Raw genomic sequence first — 21,131 nt, forward strand, 5'->3', positions numbered from 1 at the left:
CCACAACGCCTGGCTATTTTTTGGTTGCAGCCATCATCGTTGTTTGGCGGGTCCGGGCTGGGGATTCGAACCCGACAGCTTAGGTGTACGTGGCTGGCGCCTTAGCCGGTTGAGCTATAGGCGCCGAGCCTATACGACTGTTTTGATGTTACAATTCTTATTTAGTAATTGTTAGGAAACAGTTAAGGCAGGAATTGTATTCTGATGGCCATCTCAATTTTCAAATGATCCTATGAATTGAAAGTATCTTTAAAGTATACGTTTTCCTTTCGTATTTATTAAAAAATACCTGTGAGAAGAAATTAGAAGATCGATGTAATTGTGCTGGTCAGACAAATAAGTCACTTAGCAGACAAAACACTTAGTCACAGTAGAATAACTTTCTGCATAACTTGTAGCTGCCTTTGCCTTAGCGATCAGAAATCCTGGTATTTCTGAACCTTTTTGTCATGAAAGCAAGGTTCTTCTGTGCAGTCATCAGATTCTTGCCTGCAGGTGAGGGGCTTGAATGCAGTGATGAATGAAGTGATCTGTAAAAAAGGTGGAGAAAGGGTGAGGACAGAAGTAAATGCCCCAGCCTGGTGCAGCAGCGGCACCTCGGGAACTGTCTGGGGAGCGTGCTGGCAGTGGACACCCGAGATGTGTGGAAAGCATCACTTCATCATCGCAAGAATCCAGGCATTTGCATATGCTGAGTTCTCAGACGTGCTTCTTTTCATTGTAGAATAGAGACATTTATTCGTGAGGAAGAATAGAAAGGAAGTAATTATGGAATTTCCCCCAAGGTCTTATTTTACACAACTTGTGTTAAAAGAGTGGAAATACATAGACCACAAAGATTTTTCTGTTGTCCTTAATTACAAAGCTACTTCTCAAAGAGTATTCTCTGGAGGTGAATGCTGGTAGAGTTAAGGTTTTATTTCATTCAAAAAGTTACCATCCCAGAGCTTCTGCTCTGCCGCTTGCTAAGACTAGGGGAAATAAAAGTCACTGATTGTTTTTGTTAAAGCTCAGTTACTTCCCAAAGAAGTGGGCTATGGTAAGTTAGTGTTAAAAAACTGATCCAAAAGATCCACTAACATCCTCAGCAGTGCAGTACTCTGGGATGGAGCCGAGGGGTGGAAGCCATGGTGTTCTAGAGGGGTACCACCCAAAATCAGAGTAGAATGGGGCTGATCTCGGGATACGATGAGGGCCAAAATGTACTCATTTACAGAAATATGGCCAAATATTGCTTGCTTACGTCAATCCACATCTCTTTATAGCTAACTATTCTCAATCCCATGACCGAAATGGAAGCTAAGTTTAGCAAATTGTTTGGCCGTTTATGTTTAGTGCACACAATTCTTAATTAACAAAGTAAAATGCCACAATCCATTGTAAATCACGTTGCTAAACTTTCAAACTTAATAAGGAATTTTGCCTTGTCCAAAAGCTACTTTCAAACCCCTGCTGATCTGGCACTCGCGTATGATTCCCCATGGAGCTTAGTGAGAGGATGTAAAGGGAGCCAATTAAAGAAACTTTGAGCCAGAACAGACAAGCAGAGGCCATCCTGTCCATCCTTCTGCCTCCAGGCAAAAACCATCCACTGCAACACAAATTTTTGCTTGAATCTTGCTGACAAAAATGCTCACCACATGTAAATGACAAGTCATAATCCAGTTATTGCAACTAAAGCAGATTGTTAACTGCTCGAGACTTATTTATTGTATTCTAAAGATGCTGAGTACGAAAGCTTATCTGAATTGTCTTAATTCTCCCTTTCTGGAAAATTATTTTGTACCAGAAACGTACTTAAAATAATTGCAAAGATGGGGGAGGTCTGTGTCCAGGAAATCAAGTTATCCCCATCATCATATTAAATGTATTTTTGGTCTCCTTTCACTCTAGGTTTACCTTATGGGTGGGAGGAAGCTTACACAGCAGATGGCATCAAGTACTTCATCAAGTAAGTACATGCATCTCCACCAAGTAAGCAATTTTCTTCACATCTGGAGAGAACCTGGAAGTTGCAGAATAATCAGCAAAACCAAGAAACCTTCTCAGAGGTTACAAAAATTAGTAACAAGAAATGAAGCCTCACCATTTTCAATTCATGTGATTTAAATGCTAATATCAGATATCATGTGGGGAAAAACCTGGTAATAATTTCCAGGGAAACATCCAAAAATTGGAACAGAATCATCCTTCGAACTTAAATGCTGACTGCCTTGAATGCACTTGCTAGCGAATAGTATTAATATTTATGAAAAGTTCGTTTCTAATGGAAAATCTTAAAAATTCTTAATACTAGTAATCATCAATATTTTTTAATGCTTTAAATACACACACTTCATTCATTCTGCAAATATCGGGGGGGCTTTTGCTGTTACCAGACAGTGCTCTATGCCCTAGAGGTATGGTAGGGAAAGATACAGACTATTTTCCCAATACGATGGAATTTATATAACATTGAGGAAAAATAGTCAATTAATAACTTAATAGATAAATAAGACAGTATATAAACAAACCTTGCCTCAGTGGATTCTTAGAACAACCCCTTGAGGTGTGTGTACCTGTCATTTTTCCTCCTTTATTTTGTTTTTTGGTTTTTGGTTTTTTTTATTGCCCTTGGTAGAGTGCTGTGGCATCACAGCTCACAGTAACCTCCAACTCCTGGGTTTAGGCAATTCTCTTACCTCAACCTCCCAAGTAGCTGGGACTATGGGTGCCCACCACACCACCCAGCTATTTTTTTTGTTGTTGCAGTTTGGCCAGGGCCAGGTTTGAACTCACCACCCTCGGTATATGGGGCTAGCACCCTCCTCCCTGAGCCACATTCTTTCTCCTTTATAGATGAAGAAAATAAAAGCCTTGAGTAGTTGCAAGAAAATCAACAGCTACTAAATTACAAAGCCAGAGCTAGAATCAAGGTCTTCTGACCCCAAGACCTTTAGAGACCTATTTTTGAAAGCCTGAACAGGAATACATCTTCTAGCTACTGAAATGCTTAGTTTTACTATGGACAAACCAGGGTCTACCTCTATACCTGGTAGGTAACTTCTTTCATATCAGAACTGGCATTATGAATACACCAGGGGAATCCCAATAGACTCCCAAGGTCATGTGAGACCTCCTTGTGTATCCCGTTAGCAAATTATACTTGGTATGCATTTGGGGAGGAAAAGGGAGACATACCATTGCTGTCCTTTGAGATGTGTGGTCAAAACACTTTGTTTTTGTAAAACAAGGCTATGTCCAGATTCCTGATTCTTAAGCCCTTTGACTTTACACAGTTTCTTACATCTCCCTTAACCTCAGTTTCGTGATCTAAGGTAAGGGGACTATTACCTAGTTTAGAAAGTTGTTAAATGTCAAACACCTATCATAGAACTCTGGACACAGTGTATGCCTGATAGGCATCAATAATTTATAGTATGGAGAAACCAACATTATGGAGGGGAAACCCTGAAAAATCATATGACTGTTAGAAAGACTGAACATTCAAAAGCTTTGTATTTGAAAATATTTAAGAAAAAAATAGGGACAAACCTGGCAAAATGTTTTCATGGTATATTTTTTCCTGCTGGTCTCTAGCAAAAAAAGCGATTAATAAAGCAAAGGTGTTGTTTATAACATGTGAAGGAGAAAGGCACGTGTGGAGCAAGGACCCAGGAATTCTGTGTATAGATTCCATTTAGTATCACACTACTTGCTTCCAGAATTATCTCTCTCCTGGAAGGGAACTTGCTCTCTGACTTACTGGACTAATGATGTTTAGTTCCTGTTTGAATCACTGTACTGTAGGAATATAGCAGAAAAATGAAAAACTATATTCAAATTTGGGTTGGGTTTCTTTCTTCCTATCTTAACCGTATTCAAGCATCAAGACTTAGTTTTGTTTAACTGTTCTTGATAGAAGTCTTACGTTAATGAGTGTTACAGACTTCCCTGCCTTCTTGTGTGGAGGCCACTGGACAAAATCCTTATGAATGCCCATTATTAGACGTCATACAGTAAGTTCTGCAGGAGTTGTTAAATGGATAAACCAGAGTAGAGACACAGCTGTCATCTCTCCCTCTTCTCAAGGTGCCATCTCTAAGGTGGCTTCCTCTGCACAAGCCACCCTTTCCCCAGCAGTTTCTTATTTGAAAAGGACAGGAAACCAGATTGTCAGGCTAATGGGAATTGCTTATAAAGAGTTCTTGAATGTGGGTCTGCAAGGGTGCTTATGTGAATCAAGTATGTAAGTGCTGGTGCAGGTGGATTTGATTACAGGAAAGGCATCTGATATAAGGGAAGTAGAGCATGGGCTTTGGACTTGGAGAAACTTTGATGAAAATGCTGCTGTCTCCACAGGACAGCTGAATACCCTTCGGCACATTGCTTAATCTCCCTGGGCTTCGCTTTCCAAATGTATAACATGGACAGTGCATTGTCACTTCGTAGGGGTCCTGTCCAGAATGAATGAGCTTACATACGTGAAGCGTCTATCACAGCCTCTGGCCCAGAGTAGGCACTTTCAGCAGAGGCTGGCCTTCCTTGCCTCTTACCCCGACTCTAAGGTTTCGGTGAGGGGGGTTCTTCATGGCTCCTGGCTGCACTCAGTTAGGCAGTATTGCCAGATGAGTAAAGTCTGCATAAACAAACACCTCTGACTTTTTAGTATTTAGTTTTTGGTGGTTTTTTGTTTCTTTGTTTGTTTGTTTGTTTTTAAACTTTATCCTCTTACTACCCCAACCCAAAGTTTGAGCCTGACATGTGATAGCTTTTGAGGTGAGAGCGGTTCATTTACCAGGTGGATGATACTGTGAAGGCAAGAAATAGCAAGTAATAAACTGGGATCTTTATTTCTCTCACCTCTTCTTAAAAAGAATGGTGACTGAAGTCACCTTCCCAGAACACCAGAGGAGGCGACAGTCTGTATACATATAATCTCTTCCCTGAAATTGGCATCTGTCACTGTCTTCCCAGAAATTGAATTGTTATAATACATCTGATGGAAGCCGAGCCTCAGGCAAGGGAATAACTGTCAGTGCTGTCCCAAGGGAGTCCAGACAAGCATGGTCCTCATTGAGTATTTTTATCCATCCACATGTCCATTACACATCTAATAATGCTCTATCATCTGCTTAAGTGCTGATGTAAGAGGAGAAAGCATTTTTCCTGGTGTAAACAAATTTAATTAGTGCTGGCATTGCTAGAGCCAGTGTTTCATAGAACTAATAAACTTATATGTCTCTCTGTGTGTGTATGTGGGCAGGGTTACTCATTTGCCATATGTACACCTCCGTGTGTGTGTGTGTGTGTGTGTGTGTTTGTATAATGTATCAGTGCACAGTAGGAGATACTTTATTTTTTCCTTAAAAAGAGGCTTATAGCATTCTTAATTTTAATAATAAAATGTCCATTATTTGAAGGTGCTATAGTGAAATTATCTGATTAGCTTAACCATTTTTCCACCCACTTTTTCATCTTCCCTTTGAAATTGGATACTATTACAGATTTATCATAGCTTTTGTTATGATTCCACTTTATATTTTTTTTTCTTTGCAGTTTTTGGCCAGGGCTGGGTTTGAATCCGCCACCTCCTGCATATGGGGCCAGTGCCCTCCTTCTTTGAGCCACAGGCGCTGCCCTGATTCCACTTTAAAAGTTCACATACTTTGGCCAGGTGCAGTGGCCCACACCTGTAATCCTAGCACACTAGGAGGCTGAGGCTGGTAGATTGCTTGAGCTTAGAAGTTTCAGACCAGCCTGAACAAGAGGGAGACTCCATCTCTACTAAAAATAGAAAAAACTAGCAGGGTGTGGTAGCTCATTGCCTGTAGTCCCAGCTACTCAGGAGGCTAAGGCAAGAGGATTGATTCCTTGAGCCCAGGAATTTGAGGTTGCTGTGAGCTGTGATGCTAGGGCACTCTAGCCTGAGGCAACAGAGTGAGGCTCTGTCACCAAAAAAGCAAAAAAAAAAAGAAAAGTTCACATACTTTATATGCATGTTACATAATGTAACAAAATTATTATAAGAGGCATCAAGTTTATTAGTAAAACTGAATTTAAATTTTATAAATGAGATATAGCTGTTAATTGCTTTCATTGAATTCAATATCATGAAAAGATTCAGATTCATGCATTAATTCTCTACTTCCACATGATAAATTTCTATAAATTTTTGCAGCCTAAAACTGTATTTTTCTCACTCGATTTCCAAACATCAGGAATCCAGAAGTGGCTTCCCTGACTTATTCTGGGTCTCTGGAGTTGTAGTGAAGCTGTTAGCCAGGGTGGGGAATTAAAGAGTGGTTTAGTGGACTAGCTGGAATATTTGTTCCAAGCTCACTGATGAGACAGGAGGGTGTTGGCACCACGTCACAGGCACACAGGGCTGCGCACAGTATGGCAGCTGCCTTTTCCCAAAGCAAGAGATGAAGGGGACAAAGACAAGAGCTTCAGTGTTTGTTGTAAGCAGTGTCAGGAGCGACTGATCCGCCATCACTTCTGTCATATGCTGTGGGTCACACAGACCATTGCTGGTACAGCGTGGGAGGCGACTACTCAGGTGCCAATACCAGGAGATGTGGGTCACTAGGAGCCATCCCGGAGGGTGCTGCCACATGCCAAGTCACAGTGTGTGTTAGGATTATATAATGTAGATATGTGATCCGGGCATCTATATAAATAACACAGAATTATCAATGAATATTTACTGTTAGTGATTTTTCAAATAGAAAAAAATCATTTCTATTTTTAAAAATTTCTTAAACTTGGCTTGCAATTCTCCCTGCATTCAGTTGTGTTGAAAGGGCTTTCTATCAGATCCTAAGATATTGGATCCATCCTCCAAGATATTGTTCCACCTGTTACAAATGCAGTTCTTCATCACATGGGAAGTATTTTAAGAACATTATAAATGAGTAACAGTAGAACCTAGGGAAGTCTATCTGATTTTTAAATAGAGGAAAAGTTTTTTGTCTAGAGCAAGGAAGGCAAATAGATTTCAATTGACACTAACTCTGTCAGGTCACAATGGCTGTCTCAAGTTTATTTTGAGAAAAATCCTGAGCCATGTTCAACTTCCCTGATACATGCCTTGGTCAATTAGAGGTGTCTGCCATGGATACAGGGGTGGGAAGAAATGGCATACAGGACACATCTTTGCAGTCTTGGACTTCTAGAGCATATTACCAACACAGAAACTCTGACATGATGAATGCAGCTACTGGCTTGGAATAACGAAATAAACAATGAGGACCCCATCCCACCCCAATTTTCTTATGAGACGCTCAGTATTTGAGAGCTTTGCTTTTATGATTCTAAAGCATGACTGATTTCCAGTAGATACAGTTTTTCTCATTTATCTCCAGCGCTCATTAAAGACCAAAAGTGATTATCTGTACCTGTACCTGGAGTAGAACAGCCAGTTAGGTTGTTCCCAGGTAAGGAAGAATGGATAATAGCCTATATGTGAATAAGCTTTGTCATTATCAGCCCACTGTATTCACGGAAAGCTTCAGTTATGGTGTATCATCTCATTTATAAAATAAAGAGAAAGAGAAACACAAGAGAAGAATTTGAGGTTATGGTTTCTTAAGCCCTGACTATATTTTTCAAGTAGAACCTATCTTCGGTAATTCTAATGCAATTAGAAATTAGGGAGATTGGAAAGGGGAGAGTGTAGAACGAAGGGATGGTTTATGAATTGGAAATTGAAAGTCACTACTTTTAGCTTTTCCTAAATCTTGGCAGATTATTTGAGGTTTATTCCAGAGGGTACTGTTCAGAACCCTCCCTCTGAAACTCTCATTAATTTGACTGCTTTGATTTATTCCCCATGAGCAGGGAAATGTACACTGACAAGCTAACAAGATCTCAGGTTCACTTGCGGAGGTGTTAGGGCCAATTTCTATGCAACTAATTTCAGACTAGATCAGGAGAATGCACGTAGCCCCCCTCAAGATCTTTTACATGTGTAAGAATTCTGAGTATTTTCATTCTTGCTGAGACTATAATGACGAAAACAACAGAGGACTTCAAAGCAGAAATATGGACCTTTAATATTTTGCCCCCAAACACTTCTTAGTTATGAATAAAGTTGTGAGATAATCACTCGATTGGACTGTAACCATCTATGTGATGGCTGGCTTAGCGTGTTCATTACCTAGCACAGGGCCTGGTTAGCAAATGAATGGAGACTAGGTTGGAAGTCTGGGGAAGAAACTGATAAGAAAAAGATAAGGGCTTTAGTATCAGACCAACCATAGGTGTTTATGCCACCAGTGACCTTGGTAGTAATAAGTTATAATATATTATACCCTCTATTTTCATTCAAAAACAAGGATAATAATTTCTACCTTCCCAGATTGTTTTGAGAATTGAGGGAAATTAGAGATGTAAAGCCCCTGGGACCAGGTGAGCGCCTAATAGATACTACTTCTCCCTTCTTCCCCCTCATGTCATACTATTGCTATTTGCCAACGGAGGAAGTTTTAAATGATAGCATTTGCACAGCCGAAAACAGAAACCCATGGCCAAAACCATTAGGACACTCTCTGGCCAGTGACAAGCCCTGTGATAGGAACAGAGAGGTTGCATTGATCATGAGCCTGAGACAGCTTGCTCAAGATTTTCTATAAATACCTACAAAGAGGTGTAGGAATATGAAGTGCTATATGAGAAATTGTCATTTAAACGAAAGGCCAGCCAGCTGGCTTGGGTTATTCAGAATGGCAAAGCCCACTGAAATGAATAAAACATCCAGATCTAAGCATCCAACTCCAACTCTGCCCCCCACCCTCACCCATTTAACCAATGACAGGTATAATGTAGGCATGAGGCAGGTTTTTCAGCATTTCATTGGGATATTAAAAGCAAATCCTCTGGGATTGCCAAAGTATTTTGAAATTCATCACCTTCCTGGCATTTTACTTTTATTTAACCAAATATAGAATTCTCTCTGTCTCCAGTGCCCTTTATTTAGATTTATTAACAAACCCCTTCCCTCTCAAATTTGATTGCTGTACATTATCTGCTGGGGCAACTATCACAAAACACCACAAACTGGACAGCTCAAATAACAGAAACTTATTTTCTCTGTCTAGAGACCACAAGTTCAAGAACAAGGCGTCAGCAGGGTCGGTTTCTGCTGGGGCCTCTCTCCCTGGTTTCTAAATGGCTACCCTCTCTCCATGTCCTCACGCGGCCTCTTCTCTGTGTGCCCACAGAGCGAGAGAGATCTCTGGTATCTCTTCCTCTCCTTACAAGGACACCAGCTCCATCAGAACAGTGTCCCACACCCATGACCTCATCTGATCCCAGTTCTCTCCCCAGAGACCCAGTCTGCAAATACAGCCCTGTTGGGGCTAGAACGTCAGCATATGGCTTTGAGAGAGAGAGAGAGTTCAGCCCATACAGTTGCTTTTTTCTTAAATGACTTTCCATAAGATCTCTAGCAACTTCTTTTTTATCATTCAGTAGATTATCTCTATTATAATGTCTTGTCAATTTTTCACCAGTTTCCACATTTCAGGCAAATCATAAGAATTAATCTAAATTAGTGCCTTTTCCTTAGGCTATAGTCTTTGTAGAAGCAGCAGCTGACGGAAGGGGGATTGTAGCAAACAGAATAATACCCCCCCCCAAACAATGTGTATGTTAGGTTACATGGTAAAGGGCATTAAGGTTGCAGGTGGGATTAAGGTTACTGATCAGCAAACCTTAAAATAGCATATTCTAGGTTATCCAAGTGGCCCCAATCTGATTACATGCATCTTGGCAGTGGAAGAAAGAGGCCCAAGAAGAGAGATGTGACAATGGAAGCAGAATGCAAGATATGCTCTATTGCTGGCTTTGCAGATAGGAGCCATGAGCCAAGGAATGTAGGTGGCCTGGAAAAGCTAAGAGAACATAGCCTTGCCAACACTGATTTTAGCTCCATAAGGGACTTCTTAACTGTAAAATTATAGGGTGGTAAATGTGTGTTGTTTTATGTGGTGATTGGTCGCAGCAATAGAGACCTAATACAGAGAGTTAGAGGTGGGGGAAAGAAAATGATGGGTATGGTGTGCCCAAATGTGTCTGACACGGAGCTAGAGGATTTGTGTGTGTTAGCTGATAACAAACTGTCAAGGCGGGTAGTATGTGTTTTACAGATTAGAAAACTGAAACTTAGAAGGTTAAATAACTTTCTCAGAGATAGGTAATCCGGTTAGTACTAAGCAAGCTGGAACTTCAGAGCGGGTCTGCACAGTCTGTAGGAACGAATAGTGACCCTGGTCTATATTAAGTTCTAGCTCTGCTGACATGTGACTTAGGGTTCTCTGAGCCTCTACACTTTCATCAACAATAAAAATGGTAGAGAAAAAGAAGGTTCATGAGCTTTGTATGAAAAGCAAATTGGAAACTCAATCAAAGAACATTGTGAAGTGCAGAGTGTTTTACCTGACAGAAAATCTTGCCCAGCTGTCAATAAGTCTACCTATCATTCCAACTATTTAGAAATATGTAATTTGGTTATTTGGAAAATAAACTACTAAAAATCGTTTGAATTATCAAAATAATTCAGTTATTCCCTAACACCAAATGTATGAATAGATCTTTGTAAGTGACTTGGGTATGAGAATATTGGTGAGAAGGGCTAGTACACTGGTTATTTGGTCACTTCAGAGCTGCTAAAATCTTTTTTCCTGATAACATTCAATTTCTACACAATGTTTCTGAATCATTTAGTGTAATCCTGGACTATCACATCTGAAGATTGTTTTATATAATCCTCAATTATAATTAATCTTGTCTAACACTTTTGAGTATTAGGCAAGTATCAGTGACATTAACAATAGCTTATATGTGATGGAATGTGTTTGTGCATCAAACATTTATTGACCCTACTTTCTGTGAGCCTGACACTGGGGCTATAAGGAGAAGTAAGTTATTTTCCTGCTTTCCAGAAGCTTCCAGAATAGCCTATTGGACAAAAACAGACATATTAAAAATTTGTTGCTACATGATATAAAAATTATGGCTGCTGCGGAAGCACAAAGCCAGGCTGCACACAATTCATAGTTGTTCATATGGTGAAATTTGTATGAATTTTATTGCAAGTACTTTTAAAGAGATATAATAGCTTTAGACATATATTCTATGATTAATGAATTGATCAGTGAACATATCTCTAGTTAATTTCATCTTGTAAAGCTAAAGAATCTCTTCAGATGGTCATTTAATTTATCCAAGAGCCATCCAAAACCCACCCAGAGAACAGAACCTCAGAGAGGAGTTTAACATAACGATTAAATTCTCAGATGTCAGACTTGAATCTCGATCTGCCTCTAACATGTACTAGTTTTATGACATAAGTTATTTCTCCTTTCTCATTATTAGCTTCCAAATATATAAAATGAAGATATAAGTATGATTCTTTCTCACCTTTAAAATATACCAAAGTTCGGAAGTTAAGTCCACGTGTTCACCAAGTCCAAAGTGGCACCATTAGGAGCAATCAGCATTTAAAGTTTACGAGAGCCAGGTAGGGTGGCTCACGCCTGTAATCCTAGCACTCTGAGAGGCCAAGGTGGGTGGATTGCCTGAGCAAGAGTGAGACCCAGCCTCTAAAAATAGATAAGTGTTGTAGCACATGCCTGTAGTCCCAGGTACTTGGGAAGCTAAATCACTTGAGCCCAAGAATTTGAGGTTGCTGTGAGGTGTAACTCCATGGCACTCTACCATGGATAACAAAGTGAGACTCTGTCTCAAAAAATAAATAAATAAATAAAAATTTAAAAATATATAAAGTTCATGAGAATATTAAGCAGTTAGTTATTCTCAACTGGTGTGCCATGGGCGGATCTTAGGTGTGCCATGAAAATATTTAAAGATCATTAATTAAATTATGATCTTCAAAAAGTTCAAAGCATAAGTATATTGTATTTTTTACTCTTTTTTTTTTTTGATCAATGTAATTTAAGTGTGCCGCTGAAGTTTAACTGTAGGTTCAAGTGTGCCATGAGATAAAGAAGGTTGAAAATCACTAGTATGGAGGTTGATGGTGTGTTTTTTAATTTCATCATTTTTAACTGTAAATGAAGGCTTTTACTTAATAACACTCACTATTGAGTGACTTTGGCATTCAGGTAAGATGGAGTCAGGAATATTGACAAAAAACCTAAGACTTTAGAGATGGCCTCATAAGGAACCCTTCAAAGTCCCTTCCAGATTTGCGATCTTACAGATTCTCCTGGGGCCGAGTTTGAACCCACCACCTCTGGTATATGGGGCCAGTGCCCTACTCCTTTGAGCCATAGGTGCCGCCCATAATTTTATGTTTTTAGTGTAATCAGTTTAACTTTGATAGAAAACTAATATTAGAATCAATATAAAATTAGCTAAAAGTCTGTTTTAAATTTCAGTTTTTTTAAGGTTTTAAGAAATTAAGAAAAATATGTTTAGTTAGATGTTTGATAAACTTATTTTATTGTATAAAGTGAAAACCTATATGACTTATAATACTATTTTAATAAAAACATTAAAAATTAAAGTAACTTTTATATTTCATATGCTTCTACTCACAAGTGAGAATTTAATGTGGAAATTTTGTCAATGGTCTTATAAACTTGTTTAGCATTCATTAATATATATTCTGACAGAGTCCTTTGATTATTGAGATATTTAAAGCAGCATGAAAATACTGACTACCTGTTTTTATTTTAGAAATGCCATCTTTTTGGTTTATAACAGTTGCATTACCTTCCTATTTTGGGAAGGTAATAGTCATGGTTTCTTCTTGAAATGTTCTCTTCTGGACAGTGATTTAGAATAATACTAACTACAATAACAAACCATCTGCTTTCAGTGGTTTGATATTCACAAGTCAATACAGGGATTCCTGGTGATTATGGCTTTTCTTTGGGTAATAATTTTAAGACCCAGGCTCCTTCCATCTTGTGGCTCTGCTGCTCCATAGCACCTCAGAATCTTCTGCATTCAGTTAGGAGTGAAGAGGGAAAGTAGAGAAGGTACTTCAGCTTCTTAAAATCCCTGACCTACAAAAGATAAATATCAATTATGTCACCTTCCATTGGCAGAAACTAATCACATGCTCACATAAAGACTTAAGGAAAACCGGGAAATGTAGTCTTTACCTAGGCAGCTGCCTCCTAGTAACAAGTCTATGGCATAGGTTGGAGAACATAATTTCTTTTTTCTAGAGACAGAGTCTTAGTTTGTCACTGTTGGTAGAGTGTCATGGCATCACAGCTTATAGCAACCTCCAGCTCTTAAGCTAAGGCAATTCTCTTGCCTCAGCCTCCCGAGTAGCTGGGACTACAGGTGCCCTCCACAATACTCGGCTATTTTTTTGTTGCAGTTTGGCCAGATCTGGGTTTGAACCCGCCACCCTCAGTATATGGGGCTGGTGCCCTACTCACTGAAGCACAGGCACTGCCTTGGAGAACATAAATTTTTGATGGGCACTGCCAAAGGGTATATGAGAAAATACAAATATACCAACTATATAATCCTCTATAATTGTTCATTAGTATCTAATAATTCAATGTATAGATATCAAGATCAATAGGACATGTTCTTTGCTTTTTTTTCTATATTTTTCCTCCTGTCATGATCAAAAACCATGTCAATTTTTAACAGTTACCCAGGGCTATGATCCATGGCCATACAGCTATTTCTTCCTTTGGAAACTTAATTATATCAGCTTTGGACCTGGTATGGTTTAGCATCATACAATAATCAACAGCAATCCATACCTGTATATATTATTTGAATAAATATAATCAATATTCTCTGTATTTTTTTTCCTCTGGAATTTTTAGCATTCATATTTTGTAAGTCTAATAACAGTAATTTTTCTAATATTATGCATAAGTAATATATTACTATAGCTTTAGATTCTTGTAGTGTTATTTTATACCTGAGACCTAAAGATTGTTTTAATTAATTGGATTTTCAAGATTTCAAAAGTTATGTGGTATTTGATTTTTTTATAAAAAGTGCCATGATATATATATAGATGAGATCCTACTAATATTTGCTCACACCCTCATTGGATTTCCAAATGCCTGATTATAAAATGCTCAAAGTATTCTGTGATATTTCAGTTCATTAATGGGACATAGTCAGTTGCTTTTAAGGGCATCTCTCCAAAATTATATAAGAAAGGACTCCTTGTATGTCAGTGAGAACAAGATGTCTATAATTTTCCCTTAAACATATTTTAGAATGGATACTTCATATTACTAGTCTGTAGTTTTCCCCATCACCAGTATTTGTGACAAGATGGTATCCTGCCTTGTTATGATTTGATTACTTGTTCATGATTTTACTGACATGGTTCACTTCTAATTTGTTTTTAGTTGGGATTATTTTTAAGTACAAATCTGTTACTGCTAATACTACCTGCACTTTCTAGCCAGTTGTAAAATTTTCCAGTGATTCAAAGTTACTGGTGCCTGAAACAAATCATATTGACATATTATTTACTTATTTGTCTTTGTTTTCTCATTCATATGAATACTATATACATAACATTATCCCCCTCAAAACACAAACAATGACATTAGAAGTGAATTACTTTGGGCTCATCATTCTGCAATGTTATTAAACATAATAAAATAGTATATACAAGTCTTACTGAATTTGCAAGGCTATATAAATAGTGCTATCTACAATGGAAGATTAACAAAAGAACCTCTTTCATTATCACAGGCGGTTATAAGAATGAATTTCTACAAAACGAGCGCACTTTTTGTCTTTAAACCACTTTTTGCTTAACAGTCTGTCCTAAATTTTTATTTTGAAAGAAAGCATTTTGCTCCTTTAGCTAGGAGGTAAGAAACATAAGGAGGGTAATTATAATGGGATTTAAATAATTCACTTACATTTCTTTGCCAGTAAAACAAAGCATGTTCTCTTAGTTATTTTATAAGCTCTAAAGTATGTCTTTCAATTTGCTAATATTATTTTTAAAAACACAGAATACTGTCCCCTTCCAGATCGAATATTATTGTTTTTCCACCAACAGATTTGGCAACCATTCAGAGGTAAATAGTATTATGCTTTTTAGAGTTTTCAAATATATCTGAACTGCTGTTGATTGCTCTCCAAATCAGGTCAGATGCACTGTCTCTGCAGGAACATTTGCCAGAGGTACTGTATGTTCAAATGGAAGGTTTTCATGTTTCATAGTCAGCTTCATTTATTTTCCAGACTTCTAAATTTTTTATACTAAGTAGCAATGTCTCCCTTTATGAACCACAGAGTTTTTATTAATTAAACAGAGTCAACAGGGCTGATTTATTCTCTCTCCTAGAATTACCATGCACACAAGTCAGAGAGGAAATATTTCTAATACTAGAATGTTCTCCAAGCCAGTAAATCTGGGATTATCTCATCATACCGATTATGTCAAAGCTCTTTAGCCACAGCGCTCACTAGGACATAAAATTGAATGGTATATATACAAATGGCCACATTCCAACATCACAGGAAGAATTCTAAGTTTTTCATATAATAATCAGAAAGCCCTAATTATCAATAAAACTAGTCATGATTATTTATTGAATATCTACTCTCAAACATGCAGTTTGCATGCATTACCTGAGTTTCAGAAGCACTGGGTCCTATTGATTCTGGATTTTGTTGTTGTTGTTGTTGTTGTTGTTGTTGTTGTTAGTCAATACATTCTTTTTTTTTTTTTTTTAATCATAGCTGTGTGCAACAATGCAATCATGGGGTACAATGTGGTATTTTGATATACAATTTGAGATATTTTCATCAAACTGGTTAACTCTGGATTTTTTTTTAAACAAAGTCTCACTCTATTGCCCCAGGCTAGAGTGCCATGGCCTCATCCTAGCCCACAGCAACCTCAAACTCCTGAGTTCCAGCAATCCTCCTGCCTCAGCCTCCCAAGGAGCTGGGACTACAGGTGCCCATCACAATACCCAGCCAATTTATCTGGTTTTAGTTGAGACATAGTCTCACTCTTGCTCAGGCTGGTCTCAAACTCCTAAACTGAAAAGATCCTCCCACCTAGGCCTCCCAGAGTGCAAGGATTACAGCCATGAGCCACCATATCTGGCCTAATTCTGGATATTTTTAACAAGGACCCAGATCCAAAATGAATACTTGAAGCACAGAACACATCTCTCTCTTATTTCAGTTTTACTTTTTCTGGTAAATAGCTATTGTAATTACTCAGGGTGTGTATGTTAAGGAATGTATCAGAAAGCATATTGTGACTATGAGAATAATTAAATTATAAGATTAATCAAAGCTTATGATATTTTTATATTTGGGATAAGATCAGGTGTTGATTTGTTGTTAAGAGTGCTTAATGTTCACCACCTAAATAGAAGCAAAAACAAAGATCGTATCATCCTCAATAGATTCAGAGAAAGCATTTGACAAAATTCAGCATCCTTTTTTGATAAGAATACTTAAGAGAATAGGCATAGATGGGACATTTCTTAAACTGATAGAAGCCAAAAAAATAAAAGATCCACAGCCAACATCATGCTGAACAGAATAAAACTGAAAGCTTTTCCATTTAGAATTGGAACCAGACAAGGATGTCCACTATTGCCACTGCCATTCAGCATAGTGCTGAAAGTTCTAGCCAATGCAGTCAGGCAAGAGAAAGATATTAAGGGCATTCAAATGGGCACAGAGGAGGTCAAACTCTTAACTCTTTGCTGATGATATGATGTTATACTTAGAGAACCCCAGATACTCAACCACAAGACCCCAGAAGTGATCAAGAAATATAGTAGCAGTAGCAGTGTCCACAAATCAGTAGCCTGTGTATACACTATTAACAATCAAACCAAGAAGAAAATCAGGAACACAGTACCCTTCACAGGAGCTTCAAAGAAAATGAAATACCTTGGGGTAGCACCTGTGGCTCAAGGCCCCATATGCCAGAGGTAGCGGGTTCAAACTCAGCCCCAGCCCAACAAAAAACTGTAAAAAAAAAAAAAAAAAAAGAAAGAAAGAAAGAAAGAAAATGAAATACCTGAGAATACATCTAAAAAGGAGGTAAAGAATTTTGACAGAGAGAATTAGGAAACCCTGAGAAAAGAAATAGCAGAAGACATTAACAAATGGAAGAACATACCATGTTCTTGGCCTGGAAGAATAGGAAGAATCAACATTGTTAAAATGTCTATACTACCCAAAGCCATCTACAGATTAAATGCAACTTCTATTGAAACACCAACATCATACTTTGAAGAACTTGAAAAAATAGTTCTTCTTTCTGTATGGAGCCAGAAAAAAACCCATATAGCCAAAGCAATTCTTGGCAATAAAACCAAATCTGGAGGCATCACTTTACTTGATTTCAGATTATAGTACAAGTCCACAGTGATAAAAAAAAAACAGCATGGTATTGGCACAAAATCAAGACATACATCTATGGAACAGACTAGAAAACCTAGAGATGAAACCAGCCTCATACCACTGGCTAATCTTCGACAAACCAAATAAGAGCAAACGCTGGGAAAAAGAATTCCTGTTCAACAAATGGTGCTAAGAGTGGGGTATCCACATGTAAAACACTGAAACTGGGCCTGCATCTCTCACCACTAACAGCAATTGACTCATGTTGGATAAAAGACTTACATCTAAGATACAAAATAATAAAACCCCTAGAAGAAAGTATGGAAAAAACTCTTGATGATATCAACCTGGGGAAAGATTTTATGAAGAAGATTCCATTGGCAATGACAACAATAAAAATAAATAAATGGGACCTGGTAAGCTAAAAAGCTTCTGCACAGCTAAGGATGCAACAATCAAAGCAAACAGATAACCTTAAGAATGGGAAAAGATATTTGCATGTTACCAATCTGACAAAGGGTTCATGAACAGTTTGTACAAAGAACTCAAATTAATCAACAAAAAAGAGCAAACAATCCCATTTATCACGGGGCAAAAGTTGTAAATAGAACCTTCTCTGTGGTAGACAGACAAATGGCAGACAAACATTTAAAAAAGCTCATCGTCCCTATCAGAGAAATGCAAGTCAAAACCATCTTGAGATATCACCTAACCCCAGGGAAAATTGCCCACATCACAAAGTCTCAAAGCTGTAGATCCTGGTATGGATGTAGAGAGAAGGGAACATTTTTTACTGTTGGTGGGATTGCAAACTAACACAGCCTTTTTGGAAACAAGTACGGAGAATCTTCAAAGAGCTAAAAGTAGACCTTCCGTTTAATCCCATACATTCATTACTATGTATCCACCTAGAAAAAAAAAATCACTTTACCATAAGGACTGTGCACTAGAATGTTTATCACAGCTCAATTCACAATTTCAAGATGTAGAATCAACCCAACTGTCCATCAACACATGAATGGATTAATACGCTGTGGTATATGCATACCATGGAATACTATTCAGCCATGAAAAATATGGAGACTTTACGTCTTTTTCATTAACCTGGCTGGAGATGAACAACATTCTACTTAGTAGAATACCACAGGAATGGAAAAGCAAGTATCCAGTGTTACTCAAAACTAACATGCAACCCAGTAGATGAATAAATACACACACACACAACAGAAAAACAGAATTAAATTCAGTGGCGGGGATGGGAGAAGAAAGAGGGATTGGTGTGTTCAGGAGGGGCACATGAAAATTTGGCACACCTCCTGGATGAGCTCCATAACTACAACTTGTACCCTACCTAATAAATGCAAACAATGTAACCCAATCATCTGTACCCTCATGTTAATCTGAATTTTTTTTAAGTACTTAACAAAGGTTACTGGCAAGGATGACTTTCTCATAGATCTTTCTAATATTCAGTGTTAAGAGTCTATATGTTTTCTTTAACTTTTGTTTTCTATTATTTTAAATTAGAAATTTAATGGAAGGACCACATCTAGACACTTATACCATGTTTCCCCCAAAATAAGACATTGTCTTATGTTTATTTTTTCTCAAGAAGACACACTAGGGCTTATTTTCAGGGGATGTCTTCATCTCCACGCCAAAATGCATGGCGTGGCTATGCAGCATATATGCATCACTAGGTCTTATTATCAGGGTAGGGCATATATTTAACAAAGGCATAGAAATCCTGCTAGGGCTTATTTTTTGGATAGGTCTTATTTTGGGGGAAACATGGTATTTCAAGCATGAGAATATTTATGAAAGGTCAAATAGTAAAACCTGCACCTGAACTTATTTCTCAGATAATTGTTCTTATTTTTTGTTCCCCCTACTTCCCAATTATGGGACATTGCTGGGGAGAGAGGATTTGAAATAATTTAAATTACAGTCTCTTCTTTGGACTAATACATTAGAAATGTGCTGATAAACATTAAAGTGCGTATACACCAAGATTTTAAAATAAGCAAAGCTGTCTCATGCAGCTTTTTCCACTTAGTCTTAAACACATGCTTTGTGCAGGACACTGTGTCCTCATTTCACCTTGCCGTGCCATTCCAACCCTCTTGTGTTACACTCATTAGTATTTCTTTAAAGCCACTTTCAAGTCAGGCAGCTTTCCGCGTTTATAAAGGCCTTGAAATGCAGTTAACCTGGGCAAATCAAATGCTATAGTAAATGTGGCCTCCATAATAAGAAATTCCATTAAACCATTTTAAAGAGATAATAATAATGTGGATTATTGTCAAGAGAATAATGATTCTTTTTACCGCTCAGTCACACTGAGGGTTTGAAACTATGGAGATGTCTGGGCCTTGTCACTTGCACCTGGATTCTTAAACAACTTGAACTCTTTTACCCCATCATGACAGTGCTAGTGATCAGCTTCCACGGAAAGATAGTTTTCATATTTCAACAGAGGAGCTGAACAATTTCAGGAGGGGCACATGAACAAAATTTAGAGTGCAAGATTGGAAAGCAAACCAGTAATGACGGTGGAACTAACAAATAGCACTAAGTTCAAAATGTTTATTTATTGTAATCAATAACTATTAAGCTGAATGCATTTTTGTGAGAGTTCCCCGATTGTGTTCTGCAGAACACTGGCCCCATGTACATTAACAGGGATCTGTTAGTTTGAGTAAGATTGCATGCCCTTGGAGACTCAGCACACTAGCATATTAAACGCTCTTGGAAATCCTATAGTAAAGAGATCTATTTAACTGTGTTTGATCCCCTGAATCTCAAACTTATTTAGCCATAAAACTCTAAACTCTTCTTCTAAATTTATTAAAAGCTTTTGGAAATGTATTAAAAGCTTTTCATATGTTAATGTAGGAGATACTTTCAGATCCACAGTCTCATGTGACCTGTGGAAGTTCTGGCCTTCAGATGCACTTGCTCTGAGCAGGGTGCTGCTTCTGAGGTTGAGTTTGAGGCTGGGGAAACTGATCAAGGGTGGATGAGAGCAGTGTGGTCAACGAGGCTAGAAAGAGTCTCAGAGGAGAAGAAATAAAGTCTTTGTCCTAGTCCCAGAAACCGTCTATCCAACACCCAGGATGGTAAGTTAGGAGACCCATCCAGCTGAAGGCTGGAGGCAGGACAGTAGGTGTGAGAAATCCCACTGCCCGGGTGGGAGCGTGATTCAGTGCTGCTGTTTCACCACTTCCTGGGCATGCCCAAGATCTGTTGCTCTCCCTTCCTCATCCCTGCTGTGTTCTTCCTCTGAAACACCTCTCAGGATGCTAGTCATTTGTTCTGAGAACATGTCAGGCACCATAAATCAAGAGATAAGAAACATATTTCCTGCCCTCAAGGAGCTTCATGTGTGCTAAGGTCTAAAAATAAACAGGCATTTATGATGTAGTGCAATAGGAGATGACACTATAGGCACAGACTGAGAGAGCTGGTTCTTCAGAATTAGTGTATGCTGGCCGGGTTGGTGGCTCACGCCTATGATCCTAGCACTCTGAGGTGGGGGGATCACTTGAGGCTTGGAGTTGGAGACCAGCCTAAACAACAATGAGACCCCCTCTCTTCTAAAAATAGAAAAATTATAGCTGGACATTGTGATGGGCACCTGTAGTCTCCACTACTTGGGAGGGTGAGGCAAGAGGATCACTTGAGAATGAGAGTTTGAAGTTGCTGTGAGCTATGATGCCAGGGCCCTCTACCCATGGTGACATAGTGAGACAGAGAGAGAGGGGGAGGGAGGGAGGGAGAGAAGAAGAGGGAGAGGGAGGGAG

At 38.4% G+C, this 21,131-nt stretch overlaps 1 protein-coding gene across 3 annotated transcripts in view; it reads left to right on the forward strand.

The window, feature by feature from the left end:
• The window catches only part of STXBP4 (syntaxin binding protein 4), a 144,729-nt gene that overhangs the window by 122,365 nt on the left and 1,233 nt on the right, over positions 1-21,131 (forward strand). For all 3 annotated transcript variants that reach the window (XM_003800024.2, XM_023519220.1, XM_023519221.1), the window contains exon 15: positions 1,894-1,951. In XM_003800024.2, coding sequence (XP_003800072.1) covers positions 1,894-1,951 — 58 coding nt within the window. The remainder of the gene's footprint in view (positions 1-1,893; positions 1,952-21,131) is intronic.

This window comes from Otolemur garnettii, unplaced genomic scaffold (genome assembly GCF_000181295.1).
Source record: "Otolemur garnettii isolate 467f Iridium unplaced genomic scaffold, OtoGar3 scaffold00162, whole genome shotgun sequence".
NCBI lineage: Eukaryota > Metazoa > Chordata > Mammalia > Primates > Galagidae > Otolemur > Otolemur garnettii.